This window comes from Nesoenas mayeri (assembly GCF_963082525.1).
Source record: "Nesoenas mayeri genome assembly, chromosome: 2".
NCBI classification, from domain to species: Eukaryota; Metazoa; Chordata; class Aves; order Columbiformes; family Columbidae; genus Nesoenas; species Nesoenas mayeri.
The window spans coordinates 95,572,969-95,587,151 of record NC_137543.1 but is presented as its reverse complement, the minus strand read 5'-3'; the positions used below and the strand labels follow the sequence as shown (position 1 = coordinate 95,587,151).

General features: G+C 46.1%; 1 protein-coding gene across 3 annotated transcripts in view; it reads left to right on the top strand.

Annotated features, from left to right (window-relative positions):
- The first annotated feature begins 299 nt into the window (after window positions 1-299).
- JARID2 (jumonji and AT-rich interaction domain containing 2) overlaps window positions 300-14,183 on the top strand; it is a 227,607-nt gene continuing 213,723 nt past the window's right edge. For 2 of the 3 annotated variants that reach the window (XM_080338858.1, XM_080338859.1), the window contains exon 1: window positions 300-1,306. In XM_080338858.1, coding sequence (XP_080194984.1) covers window positions 1,262-1,306 — 45 coding nt within the window. In that variant the 5' untranslated portion in view covers window positions 300-1,261. Of the gene's footprint in view, window positions 1,307-1,599; window positions 1,608-14,183 lie in introns of those variants that run through there. The other variant, XM_080338860.1, reaches the window with a different exon arrangement.

Sequence of the window (14,183 nt, the reverse complement as noted above, 5' to 3'; positions counted from 1 at the left end):
CGCTGGGCGCGCGCGGTGCGCCGGGAGTTGTAGTTCCCCGCTGTCGCCATTTTGTGGCAAGAGAACTACAACTTTTCCCACGAACAAGGACAATTCTCGGGCCCTGCGCGGAGCCCCGCCGGCGAGGCCAGGTGCTGCGAGCGCGGCGGGCCACGGTGCACGCCCGCGCCGGGAGAAGGCGCGGCGGGCACGGGGAGGGAGCGCAAGGAGAGCCCTGGGCAGCCGGGAGGAGAGAGGCTGCCGCGGGGCGGGGAGGGGGGCAGGGCAGGGTGGCCGAGCGTGCTGCGCGGTGAGGGACCGTCGCCAAACTCCCCACTCAGGTTGTGGCGCAGAGAGCGGCGACGTCGGCTGCAGGGTGGCCACACTTAAATGCCAAAAAAAAAGAGAAGGGGGAGGAGAGGTGGGCGCTGGCAAAGGGAAGCGTGTGACGCTTGACCCGCATGAAGTGTTCAGGGAGGCCTGTTGCATGCGTTGAACGCAGCAAGGGGGGCCGGGCGTTGCGGCTGCTGTCCCGGTTGGGAGTTCAAGCCAGGCCCTAAGCGGTGTATGTATGTATGTGTGTGCGTGCGTGTGCCCGCGTGTGTATATATATATACAGACACGCGCGCACACACGCACGCAGACATATATATTAAAAAAAAAAAAAAAAAAAAGGAGCCAGGTCCATTTAAAGTTGCTGCCGGAGAGCTGTTCTCATTGGTTAGAGGGGGGAGCCGGAGGAGCGGAGACACACACGGTGCGTGCAGCCCTCGCTGCCGCCGCCGCTGCTGCCGCCGGAGCCGCCGCCGCTGCCGGAGTAGTCTCTGCCGCTTTCCCTGCTGCAGCGGCACAAACGTGACTTCCAGCGTCTTGATTATTTATCTTCTGCTTTCGGCCCCTTTTTCCTTCTCCAAGATGTAACTACAGCTCTGACGCTAAGGACCTGCAGATCGCTTAGGTGGCTTGAGAAAGAGAAAAGGGGATATCAAGGGCGTCGTTTTTTGTGTTTAAGGGGATTTTTTCCATTATCATGTTTTCGCTAAAGTGATATTTTTGTTGCTGTTGCCTTCGCATTCGTCTTTTTTTTTTTTTTCGTCCCCCATTTCTCGGATTTATTGCTAGGAGAATCACATTGTGAGGAAAGAAAGTCGGATTACAAGATAACCACTACAAACAACCCCCTCCCCCAAGGATTTTTTCAGTATTTTTTTTTTTTTAAATTGTCGCGGCTTTAATTCATGAAGCAATTGTCCCCTTTTGCAATCAGAATTTGGATACCAGAATGAGCAAAGAAAGACCCAAGAGGAATATAATTCAAAAGAAATACGTAAGTGGTCATAACATATATCGTTTGACTCCCAGTTTTAGGAAATGGCAGTGAATGTCAAGTTTATAGCTAATCCTGCAGCTATAAAGCTTTCGAAACAAATGTGATACTGAATTTTATTTTTCTGTGGTGTGGTGGGGGAGTTCCAGAGGCCCCTTTTAACGGGGGAACCTTCTATCCAGTTTGGTTATAAAACCAGATTTGTGTAGCGATTCCTCCAGTGAATAAATGTATTGACCTCAAATGACACAATCATAATCTAGTTTTAGATGAAAGGCGGGGAGCTCGGGGGGCTGCCACGGTAATGTCACTAAACTGCATTTTCAGGCGGTTTTATTAATATTGCGCTTTTGCATGCGAAAAGATGTGGTCGGTGTTGTTTTTTGTTTTTTTTAAACGATCTGCGTGTGTGTATTCCCGTCTGGTGAAGCGGCGGCGGTGGTTGTTGAAAGCCCTTTAAGTTGAAACCGAGTGTCTGGTTATGGCGAGCTCGTTTCTCGCACTACCACATCCCAGCTCCCCTCTCTGATCCTTTGCTTCCCTGCCTTGCGATAGAAACCCAGCCAGCGATACGGGGGAACGCTTTCCTGGGGGTTGACTTTTAACGGGTAAAAATGGCTCTGTTCAGTTTGAGAATAATTCATAATCATGGCTCGAAAATTTGGGCTAACCCAGTGAAGCTCGGGCTGTATGTCTGCCTCTCTTTATTCAGCCGCTTAACCAATCCCTTGTAATTGTCTAATCCTTTAAACATATAAATGTGGATGGATAGTTGGATTTTTGTTCGTGCTCCAGTTACGTTTTGATTGCCATAGGGGAGTTTTTCTTTACGTTTGGAAAAATTGAGGGGATTAGCCAAATACGCAGCAGAGCGAAATATCATTTTTATCTGCACATTAAAAAAAAAATTCTTCATTGGGTGGGGGATATAAATCCTTGCTTTGGGGTGGGTTTGATGCGAGGCTTTAAAAGTTGTAGTTTATGTCGCGCCTGTCGTTCGTGCCGATTTTTTTTTTTTCAGCGGAGAGTGTTTCTTGGCAGGGAGGGTGACCTTCGGGACACTTTCCCTCGCTGTTCTATAGATTCGGTAAAAACTGCAGTTGACTCCAGCTGACTGCCGCTATCGATTGCCCGCCCCGCTGAAAGGCAGCTCGGGGCCAGGGGGTAGGGGGGTGCTGCGCGGTATTTCGGAGCTAAGGCCCCCCTCTTCCCCCCCGCCATGAAATTTCCGAATTAAAATACATCCGCATTGCAGAGGAGCTGGGAGCCCGGGGCCGGCGAGTTTAAAGTATTGGATCGAAACGGGAACGGCGGGTGGAAAGTCTGGCGAAACACGCGAGGCGTCCACGTTTCCCAGGCAGGCAGACAAAAGCGGGGCGGGGGGGAGGAAACCGCGGTGTTAATAATTAAGGGGGGGGAAGTTAGGGGGGGAGGGAGAGATCGCCCCAAACCGCTGGTCCCGCGGCCGCCCCAGGCTGGCGGGGGTGAACAATGCGGCGGCGCTCCCGCACCGCCGGGCAGGGGGTGAGCGCGGCTGCCGCCGGCCCAGCGCCCCGGGGGAAGGTATGAGGCACGGGGGAGCGTGGCGGAGGATGTGCCGTGGTGCTCCCCGGTTGCAACTTCGCGGCGGCGCCTTTTTTTTTTTTAATACCCTCCACCCCTTCCCCCCCCTCCCATTTTTATTTTTGGCAGGGGGCGGGGGCGCAGGCGGCGGCGGGGCGCGCTGGCGGCAGCAACAGGTTGCCGGGGCTGTGACGGGAGCCCGCGGGCCGCCGGCCACGCCGCCGCCCGGCCAGGTTCGCCCTGCTCCCGTGACGTCACAAAGGGAAGGGCCTGCGCGCCGTGGAATCTTCGTCGCCTCGGTCCCGTCCCCCCCCTCCCCCCGCACGCCTCGCGCCCCCCCGGCGTCCCTGGCGTGACGTCAGAGCGAGGCGGGGCGGGGGGAGGCCCCGAGGCAGCGGTTCGGCGGCGCTGCGGGGGAGGGGGCGGCCCTGCCCGGCCCTGGGCCAGGTGAGCAGGTGCGGGGCCGTCCGCCCGGCCCTGCCGGTTTTGGGGTGGGAAGCTGGTCAACCCCCGCCCAGCGTAGAGGAGGGGGAGCCGGTCACGTCTTCCCGCGGGGGCGGCGGCGGCGTGGGGACGCAGCGTGGTGACACGCGTGGCACGTTTCCTCCTGCTCGCGACCTCCGGGCGCTGCGGCAGAGCAGGCAGAGCACGCCGGGCCGCGGCGCCCGCCGCTGCCTCCTCCTCGCCGGTGCCAGCCGGGCCTTTTGTTGTCCGCCTGTGCGGCTGCAGGTGTGACCACCCACCCCCGGTTCGGGGCCGTGACCGAGTCCCAGCCTCCACGGCGGCTGCTCGTCCCGTGTAGGGGGATGTTTAACTCCCCCTCGTCCTGTCAGGCTCGGCCCCGCGGGTGACACCTCGCGGCCCTGGGGCAGGTCCCCGGCCCGGGCACCGCCGCAGGTGGCCCAAGAGGGGCGGCGCGGAAGGCTGTCTGAGGCAGGCCTCACCTCCTCGGGCCGTGGCGCGGCGGGTCGGCCGCTGGCCTCCCTGCCCCGCTGCCCGGCCACAGCGGAACCATTGCCCGCCCTCAGTGTCGGGCCCTGCTGCCCGGGCCTCGGGGCCCTGTGCTCCCAGCCCCTGGGGTGATGTCCGCGCCGTGAGGAGCGAGGGTCCGGCCGAGTGCACCCCTCCTGCACAGGCACGGAGCTCTGCTTCAGGGACCCCGCTCCTCACATCGCTGCGGGTTGCATCGGGAGCAGAGCATTTTTAGGCTGCGGCTGCTGCTGCTTTTCGGCAATGGTGAAGTGAATTCTGGAAACAAAAAGGTGGTGAGAACAATGGAGTAAAGCCTGTGTGGTGCAGACTACCATTGTGGTCATAATTAAAAGTTCTCTTAAACTTTTGAGAGTGTTATCTTTTTTGCGACTGATAACCCAGGAATGAGGAAATCTGTGTATGTATCTCTTTTTCTGTGCTTTGAAAATGCTATCACTTTATTTTTAAAAGAACTATGGCTGACTCATTCAAATCTTTCTTCTCACTTTACCCTCCTCCTTCTCAAACATCTTTACATATCAAATATTGCCTTTTGGCTCAAGCCTCAGAAAACTGACAGCTTTGTAAAGCATCAGCCGAGAAGCCAGACTGTATTCAGTATGCGCTTGGAATTAAAGGTTCTTAAATTAAAAGCTTTGAAGTCTTAAGTGTAATTTCACAGGTGCATTTTTCTGTCTGTTTTTGTGATGCCGAATAGCAAGTCCTCTGTTCTTGCTGGTTTAGTTCTCGGAGTATCAGACCTGGATTACTCCCTTTAAATACCTGCACAGTTCTGACACCGTAGCAGATGGCAAAATATAATTAAGGAGTAATGTCACTGCTGTCGCCTCATGTGATTTGTTTCCTTGCCCTTGCAGAGGTAAAAGTGCTGTAGTCTGCCATGAGGTGACACGCTTCACCTACGGACGGCCTGTTAAGCCCCTCAGACAGACGGCCGACGCAGCCTGTCCAGGATTAGCATGTTGCAGGCATCTGAGGAAGAGCTCCTGTGAGCGCTGCAGCCTTTGAAACAATACTCTATACTTGGGCATGCTTCAAGCGGGCTCAGGGAGTTTTTTTGGGGGATGGTGACCACGCAGCACCAACACCTCCTATGTAAGGGATGTTCACGTACAGGGGCCTGGCCCTGGGCACCCTGGAGCTTCAGCCTGACCCCCCTTGCCCTGCTTTGTGTTATGCAGGAGTTCCCTCATTTCCCAGCCCCATGATTGACAGCGTCTTTTAAGTTTGAGCACTTCCTACAAGAAATAATCCAAATACACTGATGGCTGCAGAGGTAGTATTCAGTGTACCTTGTGTCTTATTTCAAATAACCTTCTGGAGTTTCCTTGTGCTGCGTCTTTTTCACACTTGCAGTAAAAATTCCAGCATCATAGATGGACTCATAGCTCAACTCCTCCCCCACCCCCCCATGCGTGTAATTTCAGCTAATCGTGTAAGGATGCTAGCTGCACTTGAGATCCAAGTTTGGGTTCCTTTTAACCTTCTGGTCTGTTGAGACTACAACATTATGTTAAGTAGTTAGAGGATGGTGCCTAACTAGAAACTACTAATTAAAAGCCTTTTAAAAAAAAAAAAATAGTACTTTTTGTTTTCAACAAATGCTTTGCCCTGAGACTCCAACTTGCTCTGATGGACTGTGAGCCACAAGTCTGTGTAAGATGCTGCCCAGAGTGAATTGTGAGAAATCAAGGCCTCTGTGAAGAGTTTCTAGTGTTCATTAAGCACTTTCACCTTCTCTTATGAGGCCTACCAAGCCGGTATTAAAAATATATTACCTCTTTCTTTTCTGTAGATGTAAAATAACAGCTAATGTTATGCATATGCTAAAATGTGGTATAAACGTCAGCTGATTCTGTAAGGCAGTAGCATTCCCTCCATTATATTATTTGATGAAAGAGAAAGAAGTCTAAATTACTTGCCTGAAGCTACATACTGTAACAGTGCAGAGATGGAACTAATCTGTGTTTCTGCAGCCTTGTCCAGTACTCTGTCCTGTAGTTTACAGGCTCTTGCTACGATGCACAGCATCTGCTATACAGGAATTACTTTATGTGGTTTCAACTTCAAGATTTTTTTCCCCTCCCCCATATGGTCTGGACTGTTAGATTTACAGTATATTTTTAACATAATAATAATAAAATAAAAATAAAATATGCATTTCATTATGGATACTCAGGGGTTTTTTTTGAGTGATGATCATACCCTCCAGCTGATAGAGACCAGTTGATAGTGTGATGACTCAGCTGTGGGAGTATTACGTAAAGTAGGTCAATTTTTAAATCTCAGAGCCTGAAGCTAGAGAGACTCCAGGTTTCAAATTTATATTTTGTTTATACACATTACAGATATTTCCTGGTTTGAACATAACTGAAGGTTCTTGAGGAGCAGGGAAGTGTTTTTGAGGGTTGGTTTTGGCCACTTATATTGTATAAGGACTGAATTCAATCAACTTGAATTTCAGGAGGGAGGGGAAACACCAGCTGCTTTCATTTCTAAAGTTTCCAGTTTGCAGCACTCAAGTGAAAGGGAGTCTTAAAGGTGATTTTAAAGTAGTGAAAGGAAAACCAGAGACACGTTTATTATTTTTTTTATTATAAGCACCTAGCTTTTGTGTGATTTAGCAGATGTGGAATTTGCAGAGGAATACATGCATTGCTGCGAAATCCAAATTTGCATGTAAAACATTGTTTTTTCCCCCTAGTCCTTTGCATGGCTTTCTTCCCAACTATAAATGTAAACCAAGTGTAAATGATGCATTGTTTGCCTTAGTGGGCAGACAGTCTGAAAACAATAGCGCTGATGGATTTGACTGCCTCTGTGTAAGATTAACGAGACATTAACTTTCAAGTCTAATAATGCAAACTTCAGTGTTGCCAAACCTGAACTTCCCTTAAATGTTTCCTGATGCTCATGGCCCTAAATGTCTCTATGCGATGGGCCAGAACTTCAGTTGACACTTTTTATGATCTAGCTCTTCACCTGCAATACAGAGCCCCTTAACCTCTTACGACTTCAGAGAAAAGGGTAAAACATGCCTGGGAGTTTAATGTCCACGTAAATGATGGGGTATGGTATGCATATACTTTTTATATTTACTACCATTTTTTATTTAAAGCATTTTTAAGTGGTAGGAAGCCACCAGGAAACTTAAAAGCTGCAAATCGCTTGTAAAATTCAGGTCTAGTGTGTGAGGAGTACTTGGCGCAGCAATTCAGATACAGGAAATAATATACTTGCCAAAATGTATTTGGTGTTCTCTTAGATCTTTGATGGGTTGTTTTGCTGGCTCATTACTACTGGGAATATTGGATGTGATCCTTCTTGGTTTTTAATGGGCAAGTTTTATTTGGGAACTCTTGGTTTTCATTTGTAGGCGTGAGTTTATTTCAGTTGGTCACAAAAACGTTTTCTCAATGAATCAGCAGGTAAAAGGTTTAAAGCCATTTGCCGTTTCACTCGCTCGGGTTTCACACTTTCCCTCGTGTAATGACATCCTGTTCTGATGTTGTTCCTGCAGTAATCTGGCAGTGGCCTAGTATTTCCAGTGGTGGGTTATGAGAAAGGAATAAACCCTTTAATTATAGCAGCGAGGGCTTGTTTGAAAATTCGCTAGCCCTCTTCCCCTCCACACTGCTGTTTGTCTGTCACTTCCTTACGCAGATTAAGGGTCCAAAGCTGTAATGTGCTGCTCATCAACTTGCCCCGCAAGTGTGGCCACCATCGGTGGCAAAGCCGAGGGGTGGCTGAGAGCATCTCCTCGTGTCGCACCGTGTCTCCAGGCTCTCAGCTAGAGATGACGGCTCCTGGCACTGCGAGCAGACGGATGGTGTGAGTGTACCCCATCTGCTCCCGTGCAGAATTTATCGGCTTAATTTATGCTGCTGCAGGAAGCTGTTCGGAGTGACCAGCTTGGCTGAGCACTGAAGCAAGGGAAAAAATGCTCAGGTGGGAATCATCGTTCCACAGGTTCATGTAGGACAGCGCCCGAAACCGCTTCAGCATTTCTGCAACAAATGTCTCATCCTGGACTGAAGTGTCATAAAGCATATCCTGTATTTTTACCTATGGGAACAAAGCCTCCTTTAATCTGGTATAAAAATTTGATTGTGTGATTTAAAAAATGCATTGAAAGCAAAGCGAGAAACCTGTACTAAGGTCTCCTTATGCTTTCTGCATCTTGGTCAGACCTGTGGAACAAGAGTTGTTTCTGGTCAGGTTTGGTTTGTTGCCTGTAGGATTTCTACAGTTGCAGTCAGACATTTTGACACTGCTAAAATCTGTTTAGCAAAAATGTGATGATGCCCCTAGAAGAGTTTTTATAATTGCATCACTTGAGAGGCATGACTTAATTCTTTCTAAATGTCTGTCTTCTGTCATGTGTGATCTGCTTGGTCTATCTGACTTGGGTTCTTGCAGTCTTTTCTGAAAGGTTTTTCCCTTGATTTGTTCTGCAAAAAAAAGGCTTTGGATCTGTGGCTGTTACTATATTGTTGTCACTTCCTAAAGGCTAGAAGAAATGCAAATAATAGTTTAAAAATTGTGGCCTGCTGCCCTGCTCCAGGAGGGTTTGTGGCATTCATGTCCATGTGTTATGCTTTCAGTTCTTTGAGCTTGCCTTGCTGGCCTGACATCTTTTGGATGGAGTGATGGTTGCAGGAGATTAGCGTGTTTTGGCACATGCACACTATGATGACTGGCTAACGATATTTATAAAGTTCAAAAATAAACCATGGGAGCTCATTCTGACTTAATCTACTAATCTTTGTTTTGCACTTTGGTACTGTGTTGTCTGAGCCAAGTTAGGATAACTATATATTACAAGCAATTCATTTTTAGCTTTGCTTGCAAATTAGTGTTGAAGTAATGCGTGCTTTTAAATTAAGAACGATGGGAATGAATTTTGAGAAATTATTGGCTCTTTCAACTACATACATATGGAAATCAGCTATGTGCCTATTTTTAAAACAGATTTATGTGAGTGAGTAGAGATGGATGTTCCCCAATGTTTCTGGACAATGTTGTGTACTGGCATTTTGACTCACTGTGCTTTTCCTTCACTGCCCACAAGAACAGTATTCTCTGCCCTTTCCCACATTTGTATGTTAAGGGAAAGACTTTGGGGATTGTGCTTTATTCTGCATTAAAAATCTGCTACTGCTTTGGGTAAACTTGAGCCTCACGCTAGGCATCCTGCTAGTCATGCTGCATTTTGGGGAGTCCAACCAAGTCAGCAAGCCTTTGAGGCTGCTCAGTGACAGGAATTCAGTTTCCCCTGTACCCTGACACCTCCATTCAAACAGCGAATAACAATTTTCTAGCTATGTTTGAGAATGGCCTACATCTTTAAGAAATACAAAGAGAAATTTGAAGATGAAACATGCAAGTCAAGCAAATTGCGATGTACAGATGTTTTTTGAGGACAGAACCGTAAGTCTTGGACAAAGGTCTGTCCAGTGGCTCACGGTTTGAGATGCCTATCATTATTTTTATTAGTTGTTATATTTAGCATATAATTTGCTATGCTGTTTTAAATCTGGGAATCTTTATGCCCCAAAAGTACATAGTCTAGAAATGGCATTTAGAGTTCTAAGTTGCTGCAGGCTACCACCATATGTTTATAGTTTTTTTCTTTTTATAAGGTGCCTATTATGCAGACCAAGAGTGACTTAGAGAAGGAATATGTTTCCTTCTTTCTCGCCTTTTTTATTTCATGGATATTATTTTCGGCAGTTTGTCCCACAGAGTTCTTTTTAGTACATCAAAGCTGTAAGCCAAATCTCTCAGCTGCAGCGTGCATGCTAAAAACCCCATAATACAAATTTCCAACCCTCCACGTATGCCAGATCAATTAACTTCTTAACTCGAGCTGAAAAAAAATAGAACAGCTTCTGCTTTGGTGTCAGCCCTATCAAACTTGGTCCAGACTTTGAGTTTACAAAACTCAAAGCCAAGCAAAAAGAAAGTTTTCTGTTATTGTTTGTAAAGTTGACTGATAACTAAGCTGGTGTTGTATGTGGTTCCCTTTTGGGTGATTTTCTGAGTGACCGGCCTCGATGTGTTTTTCATAGAAGGATGACATAGGTGGATGCCCAAGGTGTGATTTTCTGATTAATAGTCACTTTCCCCTCCCCGCCTCTGAAGCATAGTAATAATGATGAAAATTCTCATGGTCTATTGCCATCATGCAGATTGGCTTTCTGAGACCAGGGAACATCCCTTTTGGTTTTGGATATAAAGCAGAAGTTAATGTGTTGGAGCAGTATTTCCTCTAATCATTTATTAAAAGCTGTACTACCTCAAGCAAGATAGTTAGGAGATAGTCATCCTGCTACTGAGGTCATTAAGTTTGAAAAGCTTTTACCAATGTTAATTTTTTTGTTCTAGTTATCCAGCATGTAAAGGGGACATGGTAATATCACTTTGTAAGACAAGAGGCTTCGTGTTACTTATAAGCTGGAGTTACAGCATGTTACAGTAACTGTAACTTGTGAATTAATTATAACTTGGAAGAATCAATGGCTGTTCTAATGGCAAATAATTTTGAAGCCGGCTTATTGTTTTTTCAAGTCTGTCTGTGGTGCCTTGAACCAATAAAAGCTACAAAAGTAAGAAGTAGCTGTTGAGAGACGCTGTCCTGTCCTGTTTTGCTGTCCCCTTCTTCCTATCTGTGATGGAAATGTCCTGTGTGTAGCTTTTGCATTTTGCCTTTGGTAAGAAGTTTTTGAATGTGGAGACCAGTAAACTGCCTCATGCCATCTTTTTCTGGCCACTTTAAACTTGCAGTGCACTGAAGGAAGTGATTTAGCTTGCCTCTGGCTGCCTGTTCCTCCTCTCTTCTGCTGGCCAACATGTGTGCCAGGTGATAGTTCCCGCTGTAGATTGGGGACTTTCCAGGTTAAAACTGAGCTGGCAAAATATGCTTGATTTTTAATTTGGATTTGTTTAATATTGCAGCTTGTGATGTAGCTGTAAAAGTACTTGTTCTGGTAAAGGTGTTGCAGGGACACAAAATGAAGTGGCAAGGGAAGGGGTAGCAATAGCGTGAGGTTAAATGGGCTGTGAAATTATGACTAAATAGGAGACAAGATGTATGTTTTATTTCCTAGTAAACAAAATTAGCTGTCTTTGTCTGTTCTAAGGATTGTTCGGGCATGGATTTTGCTGTACTGTCCTACTGCTGGAAACATAGTGAATATTAAGTAAGGTTGAAACAAAGTTAGGCCATGCAGATGAAAATGAAGCTGCAGAAGTTTGTGCCTGTGGTCGTGGCACTGCTATAATAATTTCCAAAGTGCTAAAATATGGTAGGATTAAAAACGTATTACTGTTGTTATGTGTTATGTTTCCTTAGACAGGACTTGAACAATTTTAAACTTAAGTGAAGAAAACAAGAAGAAAATAAGATAGCTTGCTACTGGAAGCTGAGTTCCACTGCTAAACCCTGTCATACAAGAGCTCCACCATGGAAGTGAAGCCAGTGTAACATTCCCCTTTCTACAAGTACCTGCTTACAGAAGGGAACTCCTGCAGAAATTTCCCATGGCTTTATTTGGTTTATCTTGTCCTGCTGAAGATTAAGTTCAGATAGCTTCTCTTGTTAAAACCAACCGCGTCTGTTGAATGTGCAGGCGAACTGAAGTGCTGATGTATTTTTGCCCCAGGTTCCAAGTACTGTGAGAAGGCCAAACCATGTCAAATCAAGAAGCTGCAAAAAAACCCCAAGGTTTCCTTTAATTATAGGAACATCAGGATGTGATGTCACATGCCTTTTTTTCACCATTTGAGCTGACACTGGTCACCCTACTGATCTTTTCGTTGTGGTAAACTGCTTTGGCCATATCAGTACAACTGTAGAGCTGTGTATGAAATAGGATCACAGAAATTATATGGCTTAAAAAGTTGATATACCAGTGCTCTCCTTTATTCTACTTCATCATCTGTTTTCGTTGAGGGCCTGCAAGGACTTTTTAGTGGCACAAGGACGTCTGTGGATTTAAAAGGCACGTGGAACAGCACCCTCAGTTTCAACCCAGCAAGGACCATGTGCCTATCTGGAATGTATGAACACTCTTGCTGACGTCAGTTGAAGCACTTGGAGCTTGCGAGTTAAGCACATGGCGAAGTGCTTTTCACGGCTCGAGATTTTCCCATTCCTGTCTAAGAGTGTGCGCAAGTATTTGCAGGCAGGAATGTTAGTTTTCTAAGAGGCTGATAGCCATTTAATGGATTTAATGGCTTTACGAGATGTAGTCCTGCCTGTTTTCTTTTCTAACCTGTTTGTTTTTCCTTTTGCTTTTCCAGTGTCTTAATATTTTATTTAAATCTAATAACTACTCTTTTTTTCCCCCGTACTCTTGTCTTCATTATACTGTGCATGTGTGCATAGTACTGGCATTTTTTATGGTTTGCTTTCCCTCCCCCACCCTCTTGTCTCCTAGTCCCCTGCTTTTATCTTTCATTTGAGTGTATTTCTCCAGTTGGGGACCTCTATCCACGTCATCTCTGTCTGAGGAAATTAGCTCTTACAAAGCTATTGGCATCTCTTTGCAAGAAAACAAATTATTGTCACAGTATTTTTATCTTTTTCTGAAGGCCAAAGGGAGATAGATGCGGAAAGGTTCCTGCTGCTCATTTTGGGGGCAGATCCACAGGAAATACTTTAAAAGGGGAGGGATTGCACTGTTGCTGCTTGTATCTCATGCAGAATGGAGTGTTGGTTATAGAAAATACCGATTGTGTACTTATGCAAGGCTCAGCAAACTGTTAATGTGCAAATACTGTGGAGGAAAAGTAGAACATGGCCCTACTCATCCCTTTTTACAGGCCTTTTAAGAACTTTTGGGAGATTGAATTGTGCTGATGTGAGCATTCAGGAATAGCTAATTTCGTAATTCACATACATTAAAGGCTTTTATTTATAAACCATGAATATTCATGCTTTTTCAGTCAAGAGCAGCATTATATGACATGACTGACCAGTCATAAAAAACAGGGCATAGCTTCCATTATTACAAGGAGCTTTGCAGTCTCCATTTGAGTATGACCTTTCAAAATAACTAAAGGTGGTCAGATGATACCTGCGCCCTGTTGCTTTGCACAACATTAACACAATTTTCAGCATAAATATCTTAAGAAAAGTGTGGTCTCTCAAAGTCTTTTGGATAACATACTTTCTTTATATCATACTTAGTATTTCATTATAATACTGCTTCATCTGGCTCCTATGAAAGCTGGTAGTGTATCATGCAGAGGAAGGAAATGTGTTTACGATGTTGTTAATCATGTATTTTCCCCTCACAAGCATCTTTTCTTATGTTCTTGTTGATTCCTTTTCCTTTAGTGGTGTCATTATATGTCTGTTACTTTTGCAGTCAAGGATGCAGCAAAATTAATTCCCTGTGGGCATTCTGGAAATTACTGGTTCACTAATTTGGATGGAGGAGAGGGAAGGGATAAACTATTTTTCTTTTTTTTTTCTTCTTTTTTTTTTTTTTCCTTTTTTTTTTTTTTTTTCCCTCTACCAATTTTCCTCAGATCTTGCCAGGGAGGTGTCTGTTTTCTCCCCTTGCAGACAGCCCATATTGCATTATAACCCCATATCTGATGGCTGTTGATCCCAGATGTGCTGAGCTCGTCCTCCTGGCCCAAATGGGAGCAGGAGCAGCATTCCTGCACGCACACCTGTCCATGTGTGTCCTGCTTTCCCTTTGGGAATAGTTTTGAGTGGACCACAACTCAACCCTGGCAGAGTGATCAGAAGCTTTTTAGCTTTTGGGGAGATTTTTTTTCTGGATATGCCTTTCCTTCTCTCTTTCTATCCTTTTTGTGTCCCTATTTACTGTGTGTAGTGACAAGTAGATGTGTGGTGCTGACTGGGGTATTACCTGGTTCTCAGCTCTGCAGAATCCATCTGCTTCACACAAGCTCTTTTCAGAGGTGCTTTGGCGCATTGTCATTTTATCGCCTGCACGCTCCAGTAGTGACTGCAGCCGCATCTGGGACTTTGTCAGGGAAGCGGGAGTGTGCTCAGCTCCGGAGAGCTAACCTGCCCTCCGGCACCGTTTGTGAAACCAAGGTTAGGATTATGTGAGAAAAATGGCCAGGAGATGTATCCGTGCTTGGAATCCTGCTCGTGTGGAGGATGGCTTGCCCTGAGTTCCCAGTTAGGGCCTACCACTGTCCATGTTGTTAGCCATCTCAGCAGTACTTTTTGCTGCTTTTACTTTAATGTTCTCCCCCAGCAGAGTGTCGTGGTCGTGCCCTCAGAAAGTCAGCTACAGCTTGGCCAATGGGCATGATAGTGTAGGAGGGAAGTGTG